The following is a 27962-nucleotide window of genomic DNA, read 5'->3' on the forward strand; positions in this document are numbered from 1 at the left end:
GCTGTAAACTGTTAAGTCTCTTGAAGGTCAGAAAGTTTCACAAGCAGAAGTCTGAGTCTAATGTGATTCATATGATTATTCATTACTTGGGGGGAACAAACGTTCAAATGATTAGACTTCTATATTAGGAAATATGAGGTTAAAAATTTGATCTAACAGCTTTTCTTCACAATCTATATAAAGAACGGGTGGAGATGTGCATATCTACTTTTAGATCACCAAACAGGTAAATTATTAATTACTACACATTCCTCTCACATATATCATGTCTTTAGATACATTTTTAATTATGTATTTTTTTACATGGAAATGATTTCTTCATAGTGACTGTAACAATCTGTCAATCTAAATAATATGCCACTTTATATAAATTTTCTAAATTCAAATGATTCTAAGTCAAGGTACAAAGCTAAATTCTTAAACTTGGATGCTCAAAAGTTAGGAATTTTATGAGATATACATCTTCCCTGAGGTGCTGAACACCAATGTGTGGGAAAAGTGAGTGTTCCAGATCTCTGAAAAATTAAACTCCCTATTTCTGTTTTTTCACATCCAGACATACATTTGCAAGTATTTAATATTTTTTAAACTGTATGAAAATATCAAACTACTTAGAACTATGAATATCCATTATGACTACACAAAAAAAAAAAGTTGGTAAAATGAATTACTTCTCTATACTATGTAATCTAGGGAAAATTAGACTTATCAATTAATAGGAATAGCCTTTTTAATAAATTGTTAAAAGAGCTTCCAGAATAGATGAGTTAAAATTGTTGTAAGGATTTGAAAATGCTATGTAAATCATATACTCACTGCTTTAATGGTAATTTCATGTGCCAAAATTAGTAAGTTTAATGGTTCCACTGCAGAAGAACAATATTCTGCATCCCCTACTGTTTGCAATGCTAGTATGTCTGCCAGCAGAAGCATACTTTTCACAAGAGTCAAAGAAGCTGGAGAGAAAATAAATGTATCCTCTTGGAGTAAACTGATGATATCCTGTTTGGACATAGATAACATAAAACAATGTTGTTACTATGTTTGCCATCTGTTTATGAGGACAAATCACAAAAAGTGAAAAAAACTCTATTGTAGAGGCATTATTTCAAGCTTATTTAATGCTGGCATCAGCTGTTCTGACTCCACAAAAAAAAATGCATCAAAGAAAAGCCAACAGTTTCTCCTTTGTGCTCAAACCTGCAAAAGTTTAATGCCTGCCATGGGACATTTTTCTTGCAGGTCAAGAACAGCAGCTTGCACCATCATTTCAGCCTGAGTCTCAATATCACCAAATGCTTCCGCCTCTATTATTACTTCTTTTATCACACTTCTGCGTTCAGCCACATAATTTTCTAAAAGAAGGAAATACATGATTAGTAAAACTACAATAGAAAAGACTTTACAGTATCTTATTCCATTCTTAGAAAATTATTCTTCTTACTCTTATATTAGAAAACCACTAGAAAGTTACAGGAAATCTGACAATACAGATTCCACATTATCATTTCACCAATTCTGTGCCAAATGTGCTCTCAGAAGAAAGAAAAACTAAAGAATGTTTAAGTTGTACGTTCTTTAAATTCATCCAAATGCATTATTTGTATGTTAGCCACCAGCATAATTAATTAGATTTTGCAGAGCAAATGTCACATTCAAAAATCTGATCTTAGCATTGCAAAATAGCAACAGCCTTTACAGGAATTATCCAGAAGAGATTCATAGAAAAGTTTGGCTACTGACCTAGACTGTGATTTTGATACTTGAGTGAGTTTCAGAGTTTATGTTGTTTATAGAACTAAGTAGGAAGAACATTTTTTTTCTATCATCAAACTTCAATAAATGTACTTTGTAGTATCTCACTTAAATCCTTAGAAGTAAAATAATCTGGAACATAATGTTTTCATTTATAGGTGATATAAAAAGTGAAAAAAGAAAACTTTTACATTTTTAAAACTAGTGGTATGTTGCAAGTGTGTTTTGTTTTGCTTTGTTTTGTTTTTTTTTTTTTTAAACAAGCATACCTATTTAATTTAATTACACTGATTACATTTGAAACTTTTTACTGCACAAATGATTGTCAAAAGATTATGACCATTAAACATTAATGTAATGTTTTGTTTTTATATGCTCTAGGGAGAGATTATACTCAGAAATACATCTTCCTTACTGCATTGAATGAATCTAATGCAAATAATTGCACAGTAATCAATGTTAACTTTTTTATTTATGAATAAGAATTTACTCTGCCCGTTATACTCCAAAAGCCTAAACCAAAAAAGGGTAATACCTTCCATATAACCAATGCCGTGTATCTGTGTTACTAGTGCAGTCACTAACATTTTACGACACCTTAGCCACAGATGCATATTCATATGATCTTGTGCAATTGTACTGTGAGGCAGTTGACCATCTTCAGCACAAAAATCCTAATAATTTCCAAAAGCAAGAGAAATGTTACTTTGGGAGTCAACTACTTCAATACATACAAAGCAACAGGATAGTATTCAGTCTAAAATAAATGAAGTTAGTACAAATATATTACAAATAATAAGATAATCATAACAACATACTTATTTGAATGGTAGATATGTTGTGGGTTCTTTTTGTTTGTTTGCTTGTTTGTTTTTATAAGAGAGGCCCATTTATTATTTAACTTAAAATCTATAGAAAATTTGAAACATGATCAAATTAAACCAGCTTTAATGGGAGAGTCCATTAATATATCTATATATTATATGTACATGAAAAACACAAGATAAGCTGAAGCACCATATGATGAACAGCTCATGGAGAATAATTCTAAGAGTTTGGACTTCATCTCAAACAGGAACATTGCTCAAAACTCTAACGAACAGAATGGTCCACTGTGGTTGTAGATCAGGGTCAATATCAAGTTCTGTTAACCTCAACAGAGATTAGAAACAAATTTCTAGGTTTTGTTCTCTTGTTCCTGGTTTTTCTAGTAATTAGAAACAAATAGTGATGTAATATAGTACTGGGAGTACTGATATATGACGTGAAGCATGTCATACATCATTTTCTCCCCAGTTTAATGGCAACCATGTAATACAGATGACTACTATGTTCTAACTTTCTCAAAGTCTCTTAACAGTACAAGACTTCATATACTAAAAAAGTCATGTAATTCGTATTTCCACACATACAAAACACTTCCTTACATTCTTTTTTTCTTGAAATTGCGTTGGTTTCATCCTAAAAATGTCTGCATCTTGAAGAAGTCGAATTGCAGTGAAAGCCAAAGCAACACTGTGATACAGAACAGTATTATTAAAACAGTGATAATTATACTCACTATTATATGCTTCCATTATAACAGATACGTCACATCTGACTATATCAGAGATGTCTATAAGCAGCTATCAATTTTTGCTTCATTATAATAACTTGCATTAAGAGCATATTCTGAATTTGTAGGCATTGCAGTACAAAAGTGAGAAAACAGCAGTAAGAGAAATGGTTTTGCCAGACATAATGTGATACTAATGGGTAAGCCAAGAAATACAATCTTCTGTTGAAGCAATCAAAGCAGAACTCCACTCTAAGTTTCAGTTACATATGTCTTTCTTCAGGAATGGGCTTTTAGAAATTAAAAGATGTAAAAATACTGAAAATGACAAAATACATTGGGAGAGTTCAGTATGTATGGAGAGCTACAAAAACACTTTCCTCCTTAAATCCTTTCCAGACTACATGTTATTCATTCTGTTAAATCCCCATGACCAAATAATCACAGGATTTCAGTAAACACCATCAATCAAAACTTGAACCAGGTGCCATCCTGGCATAACCTTGCCAGTAAGCAATGATATTCATGATCACATGATATTGAGTCTCCTCCCCCGCCCCAGCCCCATCACAAATCCTTTTCTGGACTTCACTCCAAACAGCATCTAGAATGATACAGACACTATTAGAACTGGTGGAGCAATCAGCTGAACACCACGTTTCCAAAAATTGTGACTTGGGATTCCAAAATATTGTCAGATTTCTTAAAATATTAATTACTATGCTTTTTTTTTTCCTTTTTCTTTTTCATGCTTTCTTTTTAAAGTTTTCAGAAACACTGTTCAATTTCCATGACATCTACAAAAATGGATGGCTATAACAGTAGACTTGGTGAACAAAAGTATTTTCAGACAGTTGCAAAACCAAAAAAATTCTGAGAAGATTTTTTTAACAACAGGATTTGTTGCCCAAAGAACATGCTGGTCCAAATATTCTGAGAAGTGGAAAAAAATAAAATAAAATAAGTGTCTCACGGTATTAGTTTTCCATCTCTAATTGTACATTTTCCCCTACATTCGTAAATATCTACTTTCCCAGCTCTTCTCTAAAACATTTTTAGTTTGTTCACTTTGAAGTACTACTTTTTCTTTACCCACTGAAACATATTCTCCTAATGATGCAAAAGTACTTGAGAGTATCCCTAGCTCACCTCAGAGATTTTTCAGCAAGTTAATCGTATAACCAAAATTCAAATTATCTTGAAGTCTTTTTAAATAGAGAGGTTTTACATACAGAGATTCTCTTTACAGAGAGACTGGCTGCTATGAAGCAAATGAAATAATAATTTATGAATGCCTTAAGGCCTTCTTACACTGCCAGACTAGTGTAAAGAGCTTTTAATGCAAGATGGATTCAGGCTCTGTTTGAATATACCACTTTTGAGAAGTGCTAGATTAATTGTTTTAAAGGCCAAGTTCTTGATTCATTCACAAAGAAGTAAGAACAAGAGTTTCACTACTCTGAAATTATTCACATTATTCTGGCAACTTACATCTGACATCTGATGAATAACCTCCAGAGATAAAAGGGTAGTTAAAGTCCTTCTGCCATTTCTGATTCTATCCTGCTTGTTGTTTTTGTGATGCAGAACTGGATGGATTACATCAATTCAGTACAAATAGACCCCAAAGTAACAGTGAGAACCAAAATTGTTAATATCTTGCCTTTCAGCTCTCAGAATTCAATACTTATGAATCTCCTTCATCATCCGTTTACCTCAGTTTTATTCAACAAAGTGAAACTAAAATAAATCAATGTTGAATTTGATGACAACCTTCTCTCTAACAAAGGAAAAGATGAAACAAAATTTGCTTATAAAAGCAAAAAAGACACTAAGGATATTGCAATGAAATATCCCAAATGCTTTTCTTTCTTTTTATTAAGAAGAGTTTTCCCCTGAAACTAGGCATCAAAGTTAAAATTACAGCAAAATCTGACATTTTTCAAAATGCTGTTTGAGATGCTGTGGCTAACGTTTCTCAAATAAAATGAAGAAAGTGCAGCACCCAAGAGTATATACAGGTTTCTAAGAAATACTAACCTAACTTTCTGGGCACTGCAACCTCCAGTTAACTGTGTCGTCAACATTTATCAATTCTGAAAATTAGGCCATTTTTATCTACATGCTTATCTATAAATTTCACCATTAAAAGGTAGACCACAAGCCCAAGAGTTCATATATGTATTGTTTCAAGCAGTCATTTACACACATAAGCAGATGAGTACATATTTAGGTAATTAGAAACCTCATATACTTAGGGGAGACACTGTGCAGATATTCTCCTTGAAATCAGTGTAATTATTCCTATAAATAAAGTTATTCTGAGGTATTAATTTTTTTTTACAAGACAGAGGCTATAATGTAGAAGTTTCCCTTGATGAAATTTTTGTGGCCCTCTTTTGCTGTCAACAAGAGTGATGTGTCTATATATTTCCCTTGACAAAATACACATCGTTTTATCAGCCGAATCAGAAAGTGGCAAGACGATCAAAATAGGAAAGTGCAGCTGACTATAACAATTTCACCACTAAGTCACTTTGCCAAAGGAAAAAAAATGATGAATTTCTGTAATATCATGCAAAGTTTGATTTCTAGGCTGGCAGGCAGGAAACATTCAGCTGTCCGAAGGAATGTTTCATTTGTATCTGAGGTAGATAGATCAGCAGTTTCCATGGAAGGCAGTGCAATAAAATTGTGAAATGGGGGGGGGGGGGGATTTGTTTTGTCTGTGGGCTGTTTTTTTTGTTTGTTTGTTTGTTTTTTCTGTATTCTGTATTCTGACCACTATCAATATATATGGCCCATTAAACACCCATCAAAATTTGTGAGTCCCAAAAAATGATACTCAAAATTATTCAAATCCATTGGAACTCTTGATAATGTAGAAAAGGTTCTTCAATTTGAGACAAGTTATAAACCTAGAGAGAAACTACATTCTAGAATACAACTACATGTCAAAATGAAGGGTCTTGCACTGAAAATGGTTTGCATGCTGGAATGAGTTTAGCAGGGTGAATGAGTTTGGGTTGACACTCTACTAACACAGATTTTACCAACCCTAGTATCAAGCTAACACGGGCTTATTCACATGATGTTGCATAAAATTCTGTGTACTAGTCCTTAGTTGATAATACGAAAATTGTATAAAATCCACACGGTTCTTAAAACACGATGAGACCACTGTCCAGGGATTTGTTGTTTTCTCTTTTTCAATTTTCTCAAATTTGTGGCAAACTAATCTAATTTGAAAAGCACTGAACAGATAAATATTTCATGATAAGAAATGTCTATGAATAGCCTAATAGTTCTTACTTCCCATCTTCACGGATAACCTTACTAGCCTTGATATGAATTATTATAGTCCAGATACATGAACTTTTGGGAAACTTCTAGATTTTAAAATAATATAAGGAAAAACATGGTGAAGGATCATGGTGCAGTACTCTTTCATTGTTTTCCTTTCAGTATTCTATCCAGCATTGTGATGTTCCTGTCCTTATTAATTCTTTTTTTTAATTGCGGTAGCATAGCAGCAAAAAAGGGACTGTGCTATTTAAAGGCTATCTGATTTGGAGCTTTGTTTATTTGCCTAGGATAGTTGGGAGAAGGAAAACAGTTTGCCTTTGATGTAGCAGAAAACATTTTTTTCAACATCTGTAAATTGTTAATATATTTCTGTGTGCCCCATGTATTCAAAGAACAGCACAACTGTAGTTTCTTGGAGTTCTCCAAAATAAATGAGAACCTCAAAAAAATCACAGAATTTCAAAATGGTAATTTGGAGAAAATATCTGGCAGACCATGTAAATACCTACCAATACAATTAATACCTGAAGGTTACATCAATGATTTTTAATCAATTTATTATAAAGTATAATGTTAACATTTTAATATTTTAATCTGACAGCAATAACTATATAAAGAGGAAATGTTCTTTTAGGACAGTAATGTAGAGCTTTTCAGAAGGAAGTAGAATTCAGTAATTAAGAGATATCAAGCTCAGTGGCCTGCTAAACACTTTAAAATTATAAAAAATGCATGACCTAACAGATCCAGACTTTAACAAAAACAGTAAACACTGCAAATTTTTATTTGATTTTTTATAAAACTGTATCACAAAAACACTGCACAGTGAAATCACAGGCCAATAACTCATGACCTTTTAAAAAGTAAGATAAAGCAATAATAAAAAATGAAACACCAGGATAACTTAACATTTGTGGATACTTTAATGCGCTTATTATGTTTTGTTGCTAAGATTTAGAATATTTATGTAACTTTGTAGACATAAAGGATTCAAAGATATTGCTAGATTTATTTTTTAATTTACCATAGTCAAGGCTGTACAACATAAGATTGTTCATAATTTTACTTACCTGAATGCTGCTTGATGCCGTTGTTGAGAAATAGCGGCAAGCTGAAGTTTGGCCTCAATAAGAGCCTCTATATCTTCAACAGAACACTGGGATATCTCCTCATCATATTTGTCTTTTATGTTCTGCACAAGATGGTTAAGACTTTCTTCAGCTTCCGTCAGTAAAACTCCCTAGAGAAAAATACAGCATTGAAAATTGAATTTTTCATTCCTATCATTATCTTACAGCTATACTTGATAATTTTATACTGTACTTTTAGAATTTTATACAATAAAATACAATATTGAAATACAATATTAAAGAGGTTGCAAGAAGTATTACATTCTTTTCTGTCTGTACTCTGACAGATCTTTGAGAGTAGTATATATCCTGAAATTTCAACTGTAATTTACACTCGTTCTGACAAACAAATCTGTAAGAAACTGTGAAAGCCAAGTCTAAAACAAAGTTAACTTTATGTAAAAGCTCAGTTATGGAAATTTCAGCAGAATTCAGAAAGAATTCAAAAGTTTGTATCATCCAATATCTTTCTTTTGCCAGTTTGCTCAGTGAGTTCTGAGTTCTATTGTAAAAAAAAAATAATAAAAATAAAAACAAATAAATGGAATAGTTGAACAAAAATCAAAAGTGTAAGAAATATATTATGCCCCTTAGATAAGCGTGATTCAAATTAATTTAACATTTCTATTGTAGTTATTCTGAAGATGCTATTTTCAAGCTACATCAAAACTTTTAAGGTTTCTAGTCCATGGTATGTAGCAATTGCCATTCAAAACCATTCACCATTTCACCAGATGTATTTCATACAGTATTCAGTTTGTTACAATGGCCAAAAGTAAATACTTCTGAAGTGGAAGGCCTCTCTGACAGAAGAATATGTCAGCCCTCAGTTTTTGGCTTTTCATTATGTGAAACTGACAAGCATGAAGTTTACAATTTATGAACAAACAAACTGACTAACTAAGAACCTGTGGTATTTTTCTCCAAAATAAATTAAAAGAGAGAGCAGGATGAAAAATTTGAGACATTTCACATATGGTAGAGAATTCATTTCCATTCGTTTGTAGAGCATACTGTCCCATCAAAGTGTCTGATGTTCTACAACAGCCACCTCTGAAAGATGATTTTATCCTTGAAATCCCATTCAGTCTCTATTCTTGTTGCTGAAACAGTCATACTAAAATCTGATTGTGACAATATGGACATTTATACAGAATAAACTAGCCTGTAACCACTACACGTATTTGAAAAAGTACACTGAACCACAAAGACTTCATGTGTGGTAATAAGATTAGAATCAAATTAGAAACAGAAAATTCTAGTCCCCTTATTCATGTCATTTTACCGTCATAATTTCTGTTACATTGAAAACATTAGCAAAGTTTTTGGAACAATCTGAAGTTTTTAAAGCTTTTTTTCCTAAAAAAAACAAAATTACCTTCAGCATGGCCATATTTAATTTATCTTTACAGTCGACGAGCTGCACCATTGTGCTTCTTTGTTCCTGTTGTCTTGAATTCTTATCAGCATTAACTGTCAAATGCATTTCAAATGAAATTTCAGATAACAGAAGCAGAATCAAAGCATTTTCAGAAATTTGAAGAATATGCCCTTTTTTCTCTATTTCAATATCAAAATAAGTCAGCAAAACTGGAACGCAGATGTAGTAATATTAGCTATATTGGCTAAAATGCCTGGAAAAATCTTAATGTTTAATATTTCAAAAAAAGACTGATACGTTCAGCAACATCTAATAATTAATCTAATAATCTAATAATCTAATATTTTTAAAAATATGACAGTTTAATGCATATGCAGCTATTAAAAGTGAAAAAAAACTATGCTTGAAAGGTTGCAGAATACATCCACTTTTCCACCACCCTTATAATTACCTTTTACATTTGAGGCTGTAACCCCACTTGGCTCGTTATCGGCAGAATAGATGTGTTTTTCCACTTTTTCAGGTATAGTATTTATTGTGGCAGATAGGCAAATGATGAAATGCATTTTGGCTAAGGTTAATTTATTCATAATTTGTTGGTTGCACAGTGGCAGCATTGTTAAAGACAGACTCCAATTAAATATGTCTTCCAGTACCTACAAGAAAGTTAATAATTGGGACTATTTGAAATGACATATCTTACACTTTTCTTTGTTCAGGGCACATTCTGCTTCTATGTTTATCAACAGTTAACATGAGTAATATTAGTAATATGATCTTAGTCATTATAGATTAGTTGATGTTTTCCTTCCCAAACTTAATTCACCCCCTAGCAGCACTTGCTACAGCTTCAATGATCCATTTTCCCATAGAAGGTGCATCTATTCCTCTATGTGAGTTCTTGTTTTCTACATTGTTCATAGGGCTCTTTTAGCTAGGGTAAAGCAAAAAATACGGAGGTAAATGTGCAGTTCATAAATTGTAACTCAAAGCAAACTCTGTTGCTACAGTTGACCCTAAGTAGAAAGATGAGGCAAGGAAAAAAAAATGTTATTCATTACAACATCCTTCCTTTATCTTGAGTTTACCATTCTCACTTTAGATTAATAAATTTAGAAGCTGAAAGTCTATACAGCTTTGCAAAATCGTGAGGGGACAAATAAGAACTCCATACAGAATGTGAAGTGTTCAAATCAAAAGTTCGAAATAAAGCACAACTTCACAAAATAAATCTGAAACAAGTGAAATCAAAAGCTGTCAAAATAGACATCTCATTTCTGTCTTCTAATATCAACTGTTGTAGGAGATACAACCATACTGTAAATAAAAGGGATGAAAGTGGAAGGGAAAAGTGTTTTGATTTTTTTTCTACTTCAGCAGTTTGTCTTTATGGTACAGCTTCTTTTCCTCATTCTGCTAACATTTACCTCTACGGGCTCAATGGATCTGTGACAAACAAGTGAAAGAAAACAATTAAAATGAAAAACAAAAACAAAATCTGGATGAACATGTAATTTTAATTACAAAGAGAAATGACTATTGATTAACTGGTTTACAGATTCACCTCCTTTCTTTTTTTTTTCTTTCCTTTTTTTTTTTTCAAAAAAGAGAATTAGAACAAACCTACAAAGACAGCTCTGATAGAAATTAAAAGGCCAGATGACTGATGCTCTTGGTATTTTAGCAGGGTGAAAAACAGAACCTACATATCATGATGAAACATCAGTAATTCTACCAGTATGCTTTGCAAAGACAAGGCACAGATTTGTACAAATACCATTCCCGTCTGAAAAATGGCGATAATGAAAGTTGCCTCTCCCTTAAGAGGTCAGTCATAAAAATTAAAATTTATGAAATGGTAAACTGTTGAGGATAATGTTTTCTATTTACTGCTTTTTGCTAATAAGATTTATTTTCTGAACCAAATAATCTCTAACTGATGCCAGTGAAATAAACCTTTATGTATAGCATACAAATTTTAGTATATTCAGATTATTTTTTTACCTGTAAATTTGTAACAGTCAAGAGAGATTTTGAGGAGTCAAATCTCTGTAAGGCCTGTAAAAATGGACAAAATATATAAAAAAAAAAAAAAAAAGATGTGCTTAATATGAGTATAAAATAAGCAAGTTAGCAGAGCAGTAGAAAAGCATAGTGCATTTCCAACAATACTTTGAGGGCTCTGAAAATACCAACAATTACTTGGCATCTATGGGCTTTACATTTCTGAACAATAACCTGAGACCCAGATCTATCCCTGCAACTCCTATGCCATTCACCAGGACTCTTTAATGTGAATCAAGCTAAGAAAAAGGCAGAGGAGTTAACCAAAAAAAATCCTCTTCCAAATTCTAGGAACTCTACAGCCACCAACCACCAGTTGTGTTTCATGTTCTTTACATTTCTGAGTCCCAAACCTAACGCCAGACTTAGCATGTGCCTCCACTGCTATTCAGCAGCACACAGAACTGTGAATGGAATGAAAGAAAGAACTACAGGTCAAAATGAACTTGACACTTCAATGTTCCCTCGAGGACTATAAAAACAACAGATATTCTTTGGGTTATATGTGCTTCAATTTTCTGAACCCTAACCCTAATTCCAATCCCTGCTCAAAAACCCTTTACCTTTTCACCAGGAGACAAACCTGTCTACTGAGGGGAAAGAAAAGGCAGAGTTAAAGATCATTTCCAGCCTTCATCCTAACTGAGAGCTCTACACATAACTGTCAGTGGTGTTCTATTTTTTTATTAATTCTTTTATTAACTCCAATGACAGATGTAACCCTATACCATCCCTGTCATTCCCTGGAAAGTGGGTCCTTCTCATTCTGAGAGCTGTACAAAAGTCCAGCAAGCACTTATCTTCTATTTGTGTCACACCATAGCCAAAGTCCAAATGGTGAACCTTGTCTGCTGTTTACCTAAACACTCATCTGTGAACCCCATTAGGTGGGGTTCATTAAGTCAGGTGACAAAATTGACCAGACCTCACCCTAACTCTATGAGCTCTTCACACAATACTCAAATTAAGAAAAAGACTTAAAGATGTATTTTAACCTCACTAGCATCAGTAAGGATTAAATGTATTCCTTACTGTAGCCATGAAGAGAGAGATTGTAGAATCACAGTGAGGATGCTAACTCATTAAGGCTCAACTTTGTGAAAACGTAATGAAGCTTGTACTATAAGGAAAAGCATTAGACTTCAGGTTTTTATCTTCCCCTGAAGTAAGTAAGAAAGTGACACTGGTGAGTTAAAAACATCAGACTGTTTGCTAAATATTTTCATTGTACTTTTTAATATATTCATTTTTAATATATTTTTTAATATTTTACATTTTAATATTTTACTTTTGTAACATTTAGGATTTTTTTTAAGAATGTGTAATGACTTGCAGATTTGGAGTATTTGCAGTTTCATGAAGAGAACTGAGTGTTATGGTTCAGTCAAATTATACTTTATTGGTGTTTACCTTCATTTGTTCAGTTTTTCTGTACCCTGACGGTATTTTCCATGGAATTCTTTCTCCACAGTTAAGCAAAGACAGTTCATGAAAGGCCTCCGTAAAAAATCCTATATCTGTAAGTACTTTGATCTGTGAAAAAATAACAGAGGCTTTGGTTTAAAACAAACAAACAACAAGAACAAAAACAGTTATTCTTTTTGCCCAAAATACAGTATATTTAAAGGTAATTTTCAAGTAGATTTGGCTACTGGAAAAGTACATGGATGGAGAATGTTTTTCAGTGGAAAGAAATTTTTACATCTTTTACTGAGTAAGTGAAATCTCAAAGATGGGTCTCTAAACAAATGAGGAGGGTAAAAGAACAACCCACCACATTCTTCAGAAACATGCTCCTGACAGAAGAAAAGATCTTAATTCATCTGGTTAGAACTTTGAGTGACAGTCCAAGATCAGCCCCTTATCAAAATCAGTTTCACAGATGTTGCTCGTCTTAGTCTCATAGCACTCAGCTGTTCTTCCTAATCCATATCAGCATTTCCTGAAAATACCTAAAACCAGTAACACTTCAACTCTTACTACAAGTTAGATTCTTTTGGAAAAGAAAACAAAAAGGGATTATAAAAAATAAGAAAAAAAAAGTGAAAACACTAGTGCAATGATAAAAGTCTGTTCCAGAAGTCTGACAACATGGTTTCACCAGGATACTGACAACAGGTCTGGAAGTGAGCATTATGAACGAATAAATTATTTATGTTTTGCACTTAGGTAAACATTTAAAAGAACAGTGGAAGAAGATAAAAAATATCAAGTAATGAGTATGGATCTAAGGTGGAAAAATCTTTAATGATCATATCTTTAATGTTAATATCTGTTAAACGGAAAGTAGAAAAAAATGATGGAAGTATTTAACAGTCACTGTAAAACACCAGCAATAAAACTATCGAAATAATTCTACATCCTACAAAAATTAAGAATATAAATATTTGCAGTTAGAAAGTTGTCCTATTCTACAATCTATTTTGCTAAGAAACACTAAGGATCAGCTGAACTTTAAAGCAATGCTTTTCACAGTAGTGATATATGAAGAAATACTAAATCAACTGCATTTAACAAAGAAGTGAAACATTTATTTCAAATACAATGTGCAGTGATAAAAAGAAAGGGTCTTTGATTACCTTGAAGATTCTTCCTTCAATACATTTAGCTGGGTCCTTACAAATCTCAGAAACAAAGTATTGGTGTAATGTGAACAATGGTAAAATCTGTAGGAAAATGTTAGGTCATCTACTTATAAATGGCATAAAGCTTACAATTATAGAAATGTACTTTGCAATTATAGATCACAAATACATTGGTAATAAAGGAATACTGCTTTCACTGCCACGTCAGAATTAACACCACTATTTCTCTTACGCTCTATGATGGATGAACCTTTTATGAAGTTCTTCAGCTGACTAAAGCTAACCCCTAATTCTTTAGTACTATCTTATATGAGATACAAAAAGTAGAATGCAAAGTTTCTCCAAAATTATTCTCTTGGTTCAAGTTTGTGTGTTTTTTTGGTTTGGTTGTTTGGCTGTTTTTTTTTTACTGTACTGTTGGTAAGTAAGAGTGTAAAGATATTGATAACAGAGGTTTCTAAAACTGCCTGCATTTTGATGCCATAACTTTTTCTGTATAAGTAACAAAACAATAGAATGTTGTGAGCTTTAGAAAACAAACACAATGAAGTATAGTAATTGTCTAAGTGAAATGATACCAGTTGTAAAATAAACTCGATGTTGATGAGACTTATTGACAAATTCATTTACTTTCATTTCAAATTGAATACTTTTGTAGGGACAACAACATGAATGTTAAAAATAAATAAATCAAACTTTCTATCAAACACACACTGTATTTATTATTATCGAAGACTTCAGAAATAGCAGATTATTTCCTAACAGATATATTTGCTTATTCAAACTGAAAGAGCTTCCAAATTTTAATTATTGTTCAGCTTTTACATTTTTCTTCACTTTATAATGTCCCTGAGCTTGGAAAACGCTAACAGCACTGTTACTTTCTTTGTCAAATGCACTTTCAGTTCTTCATAAAGTAACTTCAGAATTTGGATTACAAAAGCTTCAGGCAAATATTTTAATTGTACCCAAACAGTTCCAAATGCAATTTGAAGTGCTTCTACAAAATGAGTCTCTGAAATCTTTTTTTTTTTTTATAATAAAACTTTAATCCTGACGTATTTTGATTTGTGTTGAATCTTCTTAGTGCCCACCATCCAAAACGTTCATACACATTAAACATTCAGTGGAAATGAAACTCTCATTCTGCTGAAACTGTTGTTGCTTTGACCATGATCTATGGCCCAGATCTATATTCTGCTACTGCAAGTGCAAAAGGAATCAAAAATGTGCATGCCATGTGAAGCAAGCAGTCAAATTAAATGTCCCTGCCTCCAGGTAGCTGTCTGCTCCTTGATCTCACTTGATCTCCCATAGTGAGGGCAGTTAGCCAGAACTTAATAACAAAGTGAACTCCGGTAAAGCAGGATGGAAAGAAGCAACAACCAGAGATAAAACAGACATTTAGCCTGAAGTTCCAGAAGAAATCAATCAGGTGAATGGCTTACTGACCAAAAAAAAAAAAAAAAAAAGAAAAGAAAAGGAGTAACAACTTGCTGCATCCTCCTCTCTAACCTCTCTCCTATCTTCACCCCCTAATCTTACTCTTTTGCTGCCAGCCACATGATCTTCTCCCCTCCCTTGCACTGTCTCTGCCACTTGCAGGACCTTTGCCTAAGTGATTTCTTCTCATTAAAGCAGCAGAAAACTACCTCTTCTGCTGGGAAATTTTGTGTCAAGCCAGGAGTTGATTTATAGAGGTATCAAATAATTACCTGATATGATGTAAGAAAATTAGTTGGAGCATACAGGTGCAAACAGGAACAGATGTAGAATTGCACCTTTTCAGTACTAGTAAGTATTTCAATCTATTTATTCCAATGTATGCATCTTTGAAAGAAGTTGGATTAAACTGGAAGTGGCCAGTCATTAAATGGAAGCAATGGCCACATGATCAATGTAAGAGGGCAACTGTGAAAACAGTCCATACTGAGTAATAAGAGAATGTGAGCAAGTTGCCACAGAACCTAACCATACAGGTATTTTACTAGAGCTTCCATGGTTTGTCATAAATATATCCAATACAATAATGTAATAATTACAATATCATAAACTAATACTTACTATTAAATTGTGTTTTGCACAGTGTAGTTCGAACATAAGGAAATTCAGACTTGCAACTACAGTAGAGACATCAGCTCTGTAGCGATCAGAGAACAAATCTATTCCAGGAATGAGCATATTCATTTCATATTGTGCAAAGTCACAATCAGATGTAGGGTGTGGAAGAGAAGCTCTAAACAGGGTCTGAAAATAATAACAATGAATTACATGTAGAAAGAAGTATAGGCATTTAAGAAACACTAAAGACCTCTGACTCTTTAGACTTATAAATGACTTATAAATGAAACTCAGCCAATGCCAAAGTATCCAGCTGTTTCAGGACAACACATGAAAAATACTTTTACTAAAATGATTGCTGCTTTATGTGTGAACTTTATGGTGAAAAAAAAAAAAGGGTTGTAACTAGTCTACGGACAGCATTTCATGGGACTGCAAAAACGAGAAACTGATCTAGGTGCAGAAAAATAATCACAAATCAACCAGTACTCCCCAGGTAATGAGAAATCTTCCTAAGAGGCCAATGGCATTTCTCTCAGATTCCAAGTCAAAGCATTCCAAATAAATCTCTGGAAGCACTGGAAAAAAAAACTAATAAATCGCTAGGGGTTCTTACAAAGACTTCTTAGATAATTCTTAGGAAAAGCCTCTGATCAGCACACAGAAGGAATTTAATAGTTTAATTAATTATCTCCATAGTCAAGGAAAATGCAGACGAAAAATGCATCGAGATGGCTTTGGGGAAATATTCAAACATCTCTTTACCAGTCCAAGGATGGGTAAAGATATTTCATGGGAAATGTTTTCCATCAGATGAAAAATCTTTTATTATTATTATTTTTTATTTTATTTTTTTCCATAAGCTAAGAGCACTAGTTTGATTTTACTAATCCTTAAATACTTGCTGAGTAATCACCTCAATCATCACTTCTGGGAGAGACTTCTGGCCTCTTTAAAGCCAATTAGAGGCTAGTTCAGCCTTTAACAGATTGCATTCAAAGTCATTCTGAGTACAGTGTATTTCAAACTGTACATACAAGGAAATTTCATCTAAAATGCCTAACCTAAGTGAAGCATGTACTGTTATCCTCCTGAATAAATAAATACCCTGTATAATGTAAAAATTGTAGGCAGCAAGCTACACCTTGCCACTACTTCTCTGCCATGTAATCTGACCATAACATACTAACAAAGGCTAGTTCAGCCTTTAACTAGGTCAGCTAGTGCATCTTCAGTGATATAACTTAAAATTGATGTGAACTTTAAGGAAGGAACTTAAATATTCCTCCCTTATAAAGGGAGGAAAACTAACATTGTCTATTGTCTTCCTATTGTCTATATGAAGGATATTCCTTCCCAATTGTGTTTATCATGTCATAATTAGCAATGATATGCTAGACATACTCAGATCTGAGATGTTAACAAGCCTAAAGTCAACAAGAGAGGTGGAATTTAAATAAGGTTATAAAAGAGCTTTCCAAATCAAGGAACAAATTATGGGCTTGAACTTGGCAAGGTTCAGTGACAGTAATTGATTACATTTTTCAAGACTCTCACCCTGCAAGGTGCTCCTATCCCAATTAATATCAGGCCCTCTTCAGTCAAGTCACAATTATTTCTACCATTATACAGCTGCAACAAACTGTTACTACTATTTCTGTCAAAAGGAGGAATCAAAACTGTTCAGGTTTGTACCACCTGCAATTAGAGAGCTAGAAGTTAATCAAAATTCTCCTTTACCTCTGTTTCTTCAACTTGTTCTCCCTTTGCTGAAATTAACAAGGTTTTAAATGCAGCCAAACAGGTCAAACAGTCACAATCATGGCTGGCACAAGATATTAGAAAGTGGCATTGGTTTGTTTTGGAAGTCAACTAGCCTCCTACTGCTGCATTGGGATGAGTTAGCATTGACCCCAGTGGAGTCTAACTGACAGAACACTTGTGGTTCTTTTTCCATTATCACATTTGGTACTGATTACTTCTAAAAGAAAGTTTTAAGGTAACTGAAACTCTTCTTTTTCCTCCAGTTTGTTTCTGAAAGTTTTCAGATTTAATTTTAATAAGCTTATTTTCATTGTAAATTAAAATAAATAATTTTGACTACCCTCTATTTTTAGAGCAAACTTCCTATGCAATTGATATTTTAGTAATATAATACTTTCAATGCTAAACAAAATACCAAAAAAATCTTTTTCTAAAGAGTCTGTTCTCCTGATTGAAAATTTCTGACAATCTGTGAAGACTTTGTACAGATCAATGACAGCATCCTTCTATTGTTGATGCCATCCACCTCTTCCTGAGCAGAACACTTCAAGAGAAGAAAAATATATTTGGCTGCCAAATGTTTTAGTCATCTTCACTTTTCGGTATTTCATTATTTCTCAGAGACTCACTTCTCATTGAAGTGATAATTTTTAGGCTTTAGTACAGGAATAATGTTAAAAAACAGAATAAATACATCTAATCTAATGTGCATAAATTGTCAACTACCTCTGATCTCCAGGTTTCCGTCAGTCAATCAAAGTGAGAAAAGAAATATTTTAATAGAGGGTTACTGAGATTTAAATATTAGAAGCAATTTGTCATTTGTGAATTCTAACTGAAATTGTACTTACCTTAAAGAGTATAGCAGAAAAATAGCAGTGTTTAGTTCTTAATCTCATATTCGATGTTGTTATATACCTAAAGTACAACAAATTGTAAAAAAATATGAACGTGTCCATCAATATAAATTATTCAAACTTTTTTATCTCATATAATAATGATACTAACACAGTCTAGATGTTTTCCACATTGGAAACCAGCTGCCTGTTTTGTAGACAGGTGTTCTGCCACGTCATTCAAAGAATCATTTGACCTAAGGCGTACCTAGACAAAGGGAGTTGTCTAGATTCCCTCTGAAGTTAAGGGAGACAAACAGGCAATTTAAGACCAAAAATAATCTCACCCAAAACTAGAAAGATAAAGCAGGTCTAGCAACTCAAAATGTGTTTCTTTCCATAAAGCCTAATGTATCCAGCACATGGACTTTCACATGGTAGCTGTCTACCTAGATTAAACGAATCTGACAAACTACCTCACCAGAGCTACTACCATCATGATATTAGGATATTCCTCTGATCTATAATATTCAAAATCTTTAATACAACTTCAGTCCTTTAATCTGCATCTTACAGTCTGAGAATAAGTTGCTCTAGAAACAACAACTCAAGGGAAGGTTGTCTAACAGCCCAAGTTAGGTCTGAGTAAAAAAGATCTGCTTGAGGGAGGAGCTGAGAGGATTGCTTCCTCCAGATCCCTACCAGGAGTTGGAATGGACATAACAGTAATAAAGGCACAGTGCAGCAAATATGTGCCAGAAGCACCTTTAAAAGTAGCTAAGGATTGGGTCCTGCCTAACTGAACCTTAGGTTGCACCATAGCTCAGAATGAGAAGAGCACAAATGTGGTTTAGAATCAACTTGAACTCACTCCTTTTCCTCTTGAGGGCTAATACTGAGCTGCATAATGCCATTTCATGCTGTAATACCCATGTTAATGCTTTCAAAGGTACTTCAGTTTACAGATATTTTACAGTGTTATTAATAGGCCCTGTTTGCCAGCTAATCTAGTTTACTCAGATGAAGCTCTGCCTTTTCATGATATAATGCTTCTAAGGTCATTTAGAGCTGGCATGGATATTTCTAAGTTTTATATTTCATACATTTTATATAGTGTACGATATATTGAGAAACAGCTTAGAATTACATCCTTAGTGCTTTACCAGCAGTCAAGCAGTACTGTACTGAAATATTTATTGATGGTAGACTTTCATACAGTAATTCAAATTTCATTTAGTTGTAATTCACCAGAAAATGAGTACTTTAGGCAGTAAATCTGTCCTTAGGATACATTAATATTTAATATGTGCAATGACTTGGGAGATGTGATATTTCAATTGAAAATCAATAAGACTGTAAAATCCTTGTGCTTATGACTTTTTATCATTTTGTTTTATTTCAATGATTTCTCCATATGAAATACAGCTGCAATTACAGTCAAAGATGAGCACTCCAGAAAAGGGAACAAACACTGTTCTCCAAAAAAGCAACTTTCTTCCTGAAAGGAAAAATTCCTCTTATATGGCTGAGCCTTTTCTATAGCAACTCTTTAGTGTTTTAAATTAATTTCAAGTTGCCTAATGTTCTGGATAAGCAGTTCTTTTGAAAGAAATACGTATATAAATATATATATATATATATAAAATATTTTTTTAAAAGTACTTACTGAGCTATCTTAGCCACTAAAACTGCTGCAAGTAAACATCCCCAAATTCCCGCCTGAGAAATAAATTTCTGACTAATATCAGTAGATCTTCCAATTGCAAAGCAGTCTTTAGCATTTTTTGGAAAACCTAACTCTTGCCAGTTGTTAAGAGCATCAGCAATGTTGAGTGTTTCATCAAGGGCTTGACACCAATATTTAAAAGCAGCTCTGTAACATAAAAAAACATACTCATCATATTGCTGACATTTTCCAAAGTGAAAGATAAGACTGGCTTCATTTTACCTTCATTGCCTGATATATAAATAATTCTGATTAGGTCAGAAACTGAAATATAGTTTCTAAGCACGCAAAGATACCATTGGTGGTCAACACATTCATTCAGACTTTTACTAAGATTAAATTGTCAGGAGATAAATATTACTTCCTAAAAACATAGAGATGCTTAATCTTATAATTAGCTAGCCAAGAAAGATGAACTATTTCTAGCGAAAAATCTCTCAAAATATAGCTAAGAGTGAGAGAAAAAAAAGTTATATGGACCTGAAAACAGCACATGAATTTATAAAACTGTTCAAGTGTGTAAGAATTAAATAATGAAACCCTGCTCTTTTAAATTCCAGTAACAGTGTACCTTTTGTTTCCAGCATAAAAGTGAAGATTTCCAAGTTCATGTAGAGCCTGAACTTTGAGGTCATTCTGGTTGTTTTTTTCAAGGATTCCTGTTATTTATTATTTAATCAATGAGAGAGAATATTGTCACATCATTAAGTTAGTTACTGAATCTTGAACAAATTTTGCATGAGAAGTAGACATGCATTGGCATGTTATTCAGTGCATGAATATCATAGAAAGATTTACTAGGCTTGCATGTTTTGCCTTCAAATGTACAATTGCTTATTCCTACTAACTCTAAAGACAAGAGCATTATGTATTTACGAATCTGTTTACCTAAATTTTTGTATTATTGTTTTCTCAGACTGAGAAAACATTCTCAGGCTGAGCTTTAAATATATGAGTAAAGCCATACTAGAAAGGTAAGACGGACACCAAGTAATTGGGTTCTCATACTCAAATGCACAGAACATGAATGGCCTATTTCCTAGAAAAAAAAAATGTCATGGAATTAAAATGATTCCCTTAAGCATTACAGATTTTTAATTTGGAATTAATCAGCATAACACAACTGAAGTAATGCTTGTTCATAAGAAGAGAGAACTGTAGATGTGATGAACCAACTAGTATCTTGTTTAGGATCTAATGCAGATTTTCAGAATTAAGAGAGAAGGTTGTGCATTTCTGGAGACCACTTTTCAGACAGTTATAATTGACAGAGGGCAATAACACTGGAACAAACAGTGAGCACAGATAGGTAGAGTGATGTTACACATTAACTGTAAACAGAAATTTATAAAAAACAATTACCAATTGTTTGTTCATAGGAAGAGACGATTACTGAAAGCTGTGACTGTGGTATTGGTTTACTCTCAACCATACTGGAGAAATTAAATTTTTCTTGAGAAAGATCATGTGGTATTGGTAGAAATATCAGTTCAGCTCCCACATTAAATTCCAGCCTTCTATTTGGAGAGATTTGACTGATTGCTCTTCCAACATTTTCTAGATCAGAAAAACAATTTATATGACCAGGTCAGAAAAGTATTCTACTATTACCAGCACCACAAATATTTCCACACCTTATTATTCAAACGAATATATGATTCTTGTGTGTGCTATTTTAATCTAGTTTCCTATGTTCTTATTCTGTTTGTATGTCTCCTAATCAAACTCATTAGTGAGCACAATCAAATAAAAATACGTAACCAGTTAGAGAAAATAAGTGGGTAAGAGCTGCCAGTCAGTCCACTAATGAAGGTTTGGCTGAAGAAAGAAAAGTGACACAGTTACATGGAAAAAAAAATATCATCCAACCAAGAGACAGAAATCAGGCTTAGAGTTTGCACTTAAAGAGTTTCATACATAATTTTATATTCTGTGTTTTTTCTAATTCTCAGTAACAACTAAAACCTGATTAAAAAAAAAAGAAAAGTCTTTTACTATTTACTATTTTAGCTGTATATACGCTTCATACATGCTTCATTTTGAGCAACATGATTCATTGGGAGGTGTCCCTGCCCATGGCAGGGGGGTTGGAACTAGATAATCTTTAAGGTCCCTTCCAACACAAACCATTCTATGATTCTATGATTCATTGTTGTGAGAAACACTTCAATGAAGTACTCACCTTGTGTGTGTGCAAGAAATAACGAAAGTAGTTTTCTGCTGTGTCTCAGTGCTCTGCTGTGAAATTTAGACTTTTTTAGAGTTTCCCTAAAACATTTCAGCGTATCATTCACATCAAGAGGTACATAAACTAGACGTTTTGCTTGACTGCCACCTGAAAGAAATTAACAATTATGGAGAACAAATTTGCATTATATAAACACATTTTTAGTTTAAAAAAATGTAAAACATGTATTTGAACAATTCCATAACCTAAAAACTAAAATATATTAATGGAATTGTCACTTTTGTTTCCCTGTTCAAACAGGAATTAAAGAAAAACATGAATTAAAGAAAAATCATTAACAATCAGGAACAACACTTCTGAGCAGTTTTATCTTTTTCAGTGTTACATTTTGGTTGTTATATGACACCTATTTTCTCTGAATTCCATCTGCCCTGACTATGCATCAGCTCAGCTTACTACTTTGATTCTGGTGTCTTAAGTCTGGGAACAAACCTTTTACTATATCTGCTGGTCCTATTTACTACAATTCCTGTAGTTTCTACATACCAAGCCATCATGCTCTCTCTACTGGAATGCATAATATTATCTACTCTTACATACAGAATTATTTACCATTTAATGACTTTCCTCAGTTGAATTCCACACAAAATCTTGTGCACAATGCCTTGACATCTCTGTGATAGGAGGAACTATGCTTCCATTAATGACTAAAACGCTTTAATCCCAATTGGAAAGAACAACATCTATGGGTAAAAAAAAGTGTTCTATCACCTTATACTTCCTTTCAGCTTTTGTATTGATTCTATTATTAATAGTGCAGGTTCACATTAACTTCTGTGTGTGTTGGTGGGTATCCAACAATACACACAGAAAACTGGGCCCACCAAGCTCACTCAACATACTGTAGGTCTGGATGACAACTGCTCTTCTCTGCTTTCAGATACAGTTTGAATATATTTGGAGAGATCTTCACAACATTATTATCTATCCAAAATATCAACAATAATAATTTGAAAACAAAACTGACCTTATATTTAAATAAACCAGTAGGAACGGTGGAAGACCTACAGTAAGACGGAAAACCAAAACCACAAAATCCTGTAGGAAAAAATAAAAAGGTTTGGGGAAAAAAGAGAACTCATGATACTGAAATGAGCTCTGACCTGTATAATCATTTTTCATCTCAGGGTAGGCAATGCATCCAGGAAAGACCAGTACACTAGCAGCATGGGCAACAGGCAGCTGTAGATTCCACCCTATGTAGTCTCTGCAACTCATCTAAAAAGCAAGTTTTGTTTCATGATCATTGAACAATATTCAGCAAATAAGTAAAATATTTCATGTTTATAGTTAAGTATCTAAACACACAGTCACATGACAAAATAAAAGAGGACATATTTACAAAGACACTGATGTCCCGTTACTAGTATCGATACCAGGTCAATAAATGTGAAATATTCACAACACCTAAATATTGGATATATCATATAAATGTTCAGATGTGAAATTATATATCTCAATTTGCGATCGAAGTTGGAAAATGTAAGTAATTTATATTAATGAATTAAACTTGTATCTATTATGGTGTTTCCTGTAATCATGAGCAGCTCACTGATGTTCAGCAAATACTCCTTTCTTTGTCTGGACAAATGCTTGCAAAGAACCTCTACATGTAAGTGTGTAAGTATGCCTAAAGAGCACACTGCCTGTAAAGCACAATGTCATGCAGAATAAGGATATCCAAAATAGTTTTAAGGAAATAACAGAAGCAGTCTAACCCTGTCAGAAAGGAAAACTTCCAGACAGTACTTATCATCTAGTTGTGCTGATGCAGACACATCACTTCATGAGCAAAGAAACAATTCACAGAAAGTTCAAGTCTCTCTGAATGGCATTGCATTGTGAAACATAGTCACACCTTCCTAATTTCTAACTTGATGCTGTCTTTTCTGAACAATCTTTATTTGCTATTAGTTGACATTAGTCTTCATTCTGTAAGTTAAGATGTCTTTCAAAACTATATTGCTCTTCCACGTTACTCAGATCATAGTGGTGTAGAATCAGAGAATATCCCAGGTTGGAAGGGACCTACAAGGATCATCAAGTCCAACACCCGGCTCCACACAGGACCACCCAAAAATCAGACCATATGTCTAAGAGCATTGTCCAAAGACTTCTTGAATTCCAGCAGGCTTTATGCCATGACCCAGTGGCTTCCCTGGGGAGCCTGTTCCAGTACCCATCCACCCTTTCAGTGAAGAACCTTTTCCTAATGTCCAACCTCAACATCCCCTGTCACAGCTTCATGCCATTCCTTCAGGTCCTATTGCTGGTCACCAGAGAGAAGAAATCAGCACCTGCCCCTCCACTCTCCATCCTGAGAAAGCTGTAGGCCACCATGAGGTCTTCCCTCAGTCTTCTCCTCCCTAGGCTGACCAGCTGAGTGATCTCAGCAGCTCCTCATATGTCTTGTCCTCTGGATGCGAAGGGCTACCTTCTTCATAGCACTCCTTCAGACACTCTCTAATAGTTTTACTTCCTTCCTATATTGTGGTGCCTAAAAACACACACATTATTCGAGTCAAGGCTGCACCAGTGCAGAGCAGAACAGAACAAGCACCTCCCCCAACTGGCAAGCAATGCTTGATGCACCCCAGGGTACATCTGGCTCTTTTGACTTCCAGGACACACTGGTGACTTACATTCAACTTGCCATCAAACCAAACCTCCAGATCCCTTTCTGCAGGGTTGCTCTCCAGCCTTTTGTCCCCCAGTCTGTACATATAGCCAGGGTTGTCCCTTCCCAGATGCAGAACCCAGCACTTGCTCTTGTTAAACTTCACATTGTTGGTGATTGTCCAGCCCTCTAATTTTTCAAGATCTCTCTGCAAGGCCACTCCACCCTCGACAGCATCAACAGCTCCTCTCAATTTAGTATCATCTGCAAACTTACTTAGTATACCTTCAAGTCCTACATCCTAGTCATTTATGAAAACATTAAAGAGAACTGGCACTCAAATGGAGCCCTGGGGAATTGCACTAGTGACTGTTTGCCAGCCTGATGTAACCCCTTTTACTATAACCCTTTGAGCCCAACCCATCAGCCAGTTGTTCACCCACCATATTATGTACTTTTCCCTAGAAGGATACCATGAGAAACAGTATCAAAAGTTTTGCTGAGACCCAGTAAGATCACATCAACTAGCTTCCTTTGGTCAACTACATTGGCAACCTTGTCATAAAAGGAAATTAGCTAATTAAATAGGTCTTTCCCCTCATGAACCCATGTTAGCTGACCACTGACTACATTGTCTTTCAAGTATTTTTCAATAACTTCCACAAGAACATTGTGGTTTGTTGGTGGTATGTGGTGCCCTTTTTTATACAAAGGACTATGTTCTGAATGGTGAGGCCAGAAAGAAGTCAGTAGGAAACAGCTCACCAAGAGACATGACACAGCCTTGCAAGCATTATGTAGCAGTATGTTGTCTCTAGGCAAGGCAGTGGTTCCTGAACCCCAAACAAGTTCAGAACGATGCCTTCTTGGAGTTCTAAAACCCATTTTCCCCTCCTCCTTCAAGTTCTGTGTATGTTAGCTAATAGAAACATATCAAAAATATCAACCATACGACTGACTAGAAAAACATTTTAGAAATAAACATTAGGCTAAAAAAATCCTAGTTTTTAATAGCTAATTCCATGAAAAAAAAATCCAGTGGGAATAGCAGCTTACTAAAGATATAAAGCCTTAAATTCCAGTGAGCAGCTGTTTTTCATTGGTGATAATCAAGTTCTTGAAGTTTTTCACTGGTGTTGCTAGTGTTTGGATTAACTCAATTTGATTAATTTTGGTCTTTAAAAACAGTGTTCCAGTGCAGAAACAAAGCAATCTCTTTGTATTTAATTTTAATTAATCACACAGATTATGCAACAAATAAATGTTTTCAGGTTAAAAGAGCAGCATCAAGAACTACCGTGAAATTAGATTTAGGCTTATAATATGGAATGAGTACACAATGTATGGAAGAAATGTTCTCTGGGTCATCAAGTCCAGACCTCTGCTGTTGCTGGAATCATGTCATATAAGCCCTTTCATGCACTTCAAACAAATATTTTCATTAAATTATTCTCACAATGTATGAACATTATGGAAAACCACATTAATCTAATCAGTGAACATACTTCTCTACATTTAGTTCACATTAAGAGTCAGTATCCAAAAAAGAAATTTGAAGTTCACCTTATTTGCATTATCAGATAGATATTTTATGAAATGAGATTCATGGCTGTCTGGGCTACTGAATTGCTGTTTTCTTTCCAGGAGCTGCCTCTGAGCATACACCAGCAGTGGAATCACCTGTTCTGTATATCTCTCACTGAAAAAAAGCAAAGTATCAATTAATTAATTTATTAATCAATCAAAATAACAGTATATTTAACTGTATAATGTTGCTTTTTAGTATTTGTTAAAGTTGTTGTAACTTACTGTGTAAATATGTTAAATTGTACAGCTATGTGTACAAGTGCTTCCCATTTCTTCATTTGATACAACAACTCTATTGTTTTAAGAACCAGATTACTTATCCATTTCAAGTCAACTACATTCACATCATCCAGGGGAGACTGTGGATGGAGATTTGAACCACCGTTCTCATCAGTAATACCTCCTAAACAACTGGGAATGCAGAAGTCTCCTTCTGGATCCACAATCTACAGTGAAGAAAGATTATTCTGCCTGTTACTGACAAAATTGTTTTTAGGAGAAATCAAATTATATAGAAAATAATGTGCTTGTCTAAAAACTTGTTACAGAAAATAACCTGGAGAAATCAGAATATAACAGAAGAGAAAGAAAATTATCTCTACAGAAGACATGATAATAAAGAGTATATCATCTCAGTATTTTTACCTTAAGAGAATCGTTTGCTTGTAGTTCAGTTATCATATCAATGATCATGTCTGATGCCAAATAAAATGGCAACCAGATGGTGTTCCTAAGAAACTCCTTTGTAATGGGAAATGCATCCATATGGGAATGGGAATGCTTAGCAATTGACTGGGATTCTTGAGTATAGTTCCAAAGTTCTCGGCAAGCATTTTGAAGCAATGTCCAGTGGCCACCACGGTGAGCAAGAACCTATGTATATCATTCAGAATAGAGTTATACTTTGAAAATACAGAAATGAAAAGCTTCATTCTTTTATTGAGAAGGTAGAAGTAAGCTTTCAAAATTACAATCAACAAATTATCTTTAATAACAGATTACTTAATATTTCAATTTATATAAGGCATTGTAAAAACTTTATTGGAAATTTTCATAGAAGCACTAATTTATAATTGATTTAAATTGTTGCTTCTGGTGTGAGAATAAGAAAACAAATCCATTCACACCACCTAAAAATAAATTTTTACTTGGTTTTAGGTGGTTTTATGGGAAGAGTAGTCAGACTGCTTTTCCTTTCGGTCCCTGGTCTTTCTGTCTACACTACCAAGGCATCCACCAAAACCTATAAAGGGAAAAGTACACCTGCAAGTATTTTGAGAAATATTTAACAAAAAATGGGAGGGAAAGTTATAAAGACTAAATTAAAAATAAAACACAGTTAAATTA

At 33.9% G+C, this 27962-nt stretch overlaps 1 protein-coding gene across 1 annotated transcript in view; it reads right to left on the reverse strand.

Moving 5' to 3' along the window:
• The window catches only part of CFAP54 (cilia and flagella associated protein 54), a 113024-nt gene that overhangs the window by 22006 nt on the left and 63056 nt on the right, over positions 1-27962 (reverse strand). Inside the window, 20 exon segments of the mRNA XM_035551906.2 lie at positions 817-1002; positions 1201-1355; positions 2291-2429; positions 3168-3270; positions 7687-7856; positions 9125-9219; positions 9579-9783; positions 11132-11185; positions 12602-12724; positions 13771-13857; positions 15841-16023; positions 18453-18519; positions 20104-20310; positions 20735-20822; positions 21526-21720; positions 22346-22498; positions 23515-23629; positions 26592-26727; positions 26838-27061; positions 27261-27488. Coding sequence (XP_035407799.1) covers positions 817-1002; positions 1201-1355; positions 2291-2429; positions 3168-3270; positions 7687-7856; positions 9125-9219; positions 9579-9783; positions 11132-11185; positions 12602-12724; positions 13771-13857; positions 15841-16023; positions 18453-18519; positions 20104-20310; positions 20735-20822; positions 21526-21720; positions 22346-22498; positions 23515-23629; positions 26592-26727; positions 26838-27061; positions 27261-27488 — 2913 coding nt within the window.

Source organism: Cygnus atratus, chromosome 1 (assembly GCF_013377495.2).
Source record: "Cygnus atratus isolate AKBS03 ecotype Queensland, Australia chromosome 1, CAtr_DNAZoo_HiC_assembly, whole genome shotgun sequence".
Taxonomy (NCBI): domain Eukaryota; kingdom Metazoa; phylum Chordata; class Aves; order Anseriformes; family Anatidae; genus Cygnus; species Cygnus atratus.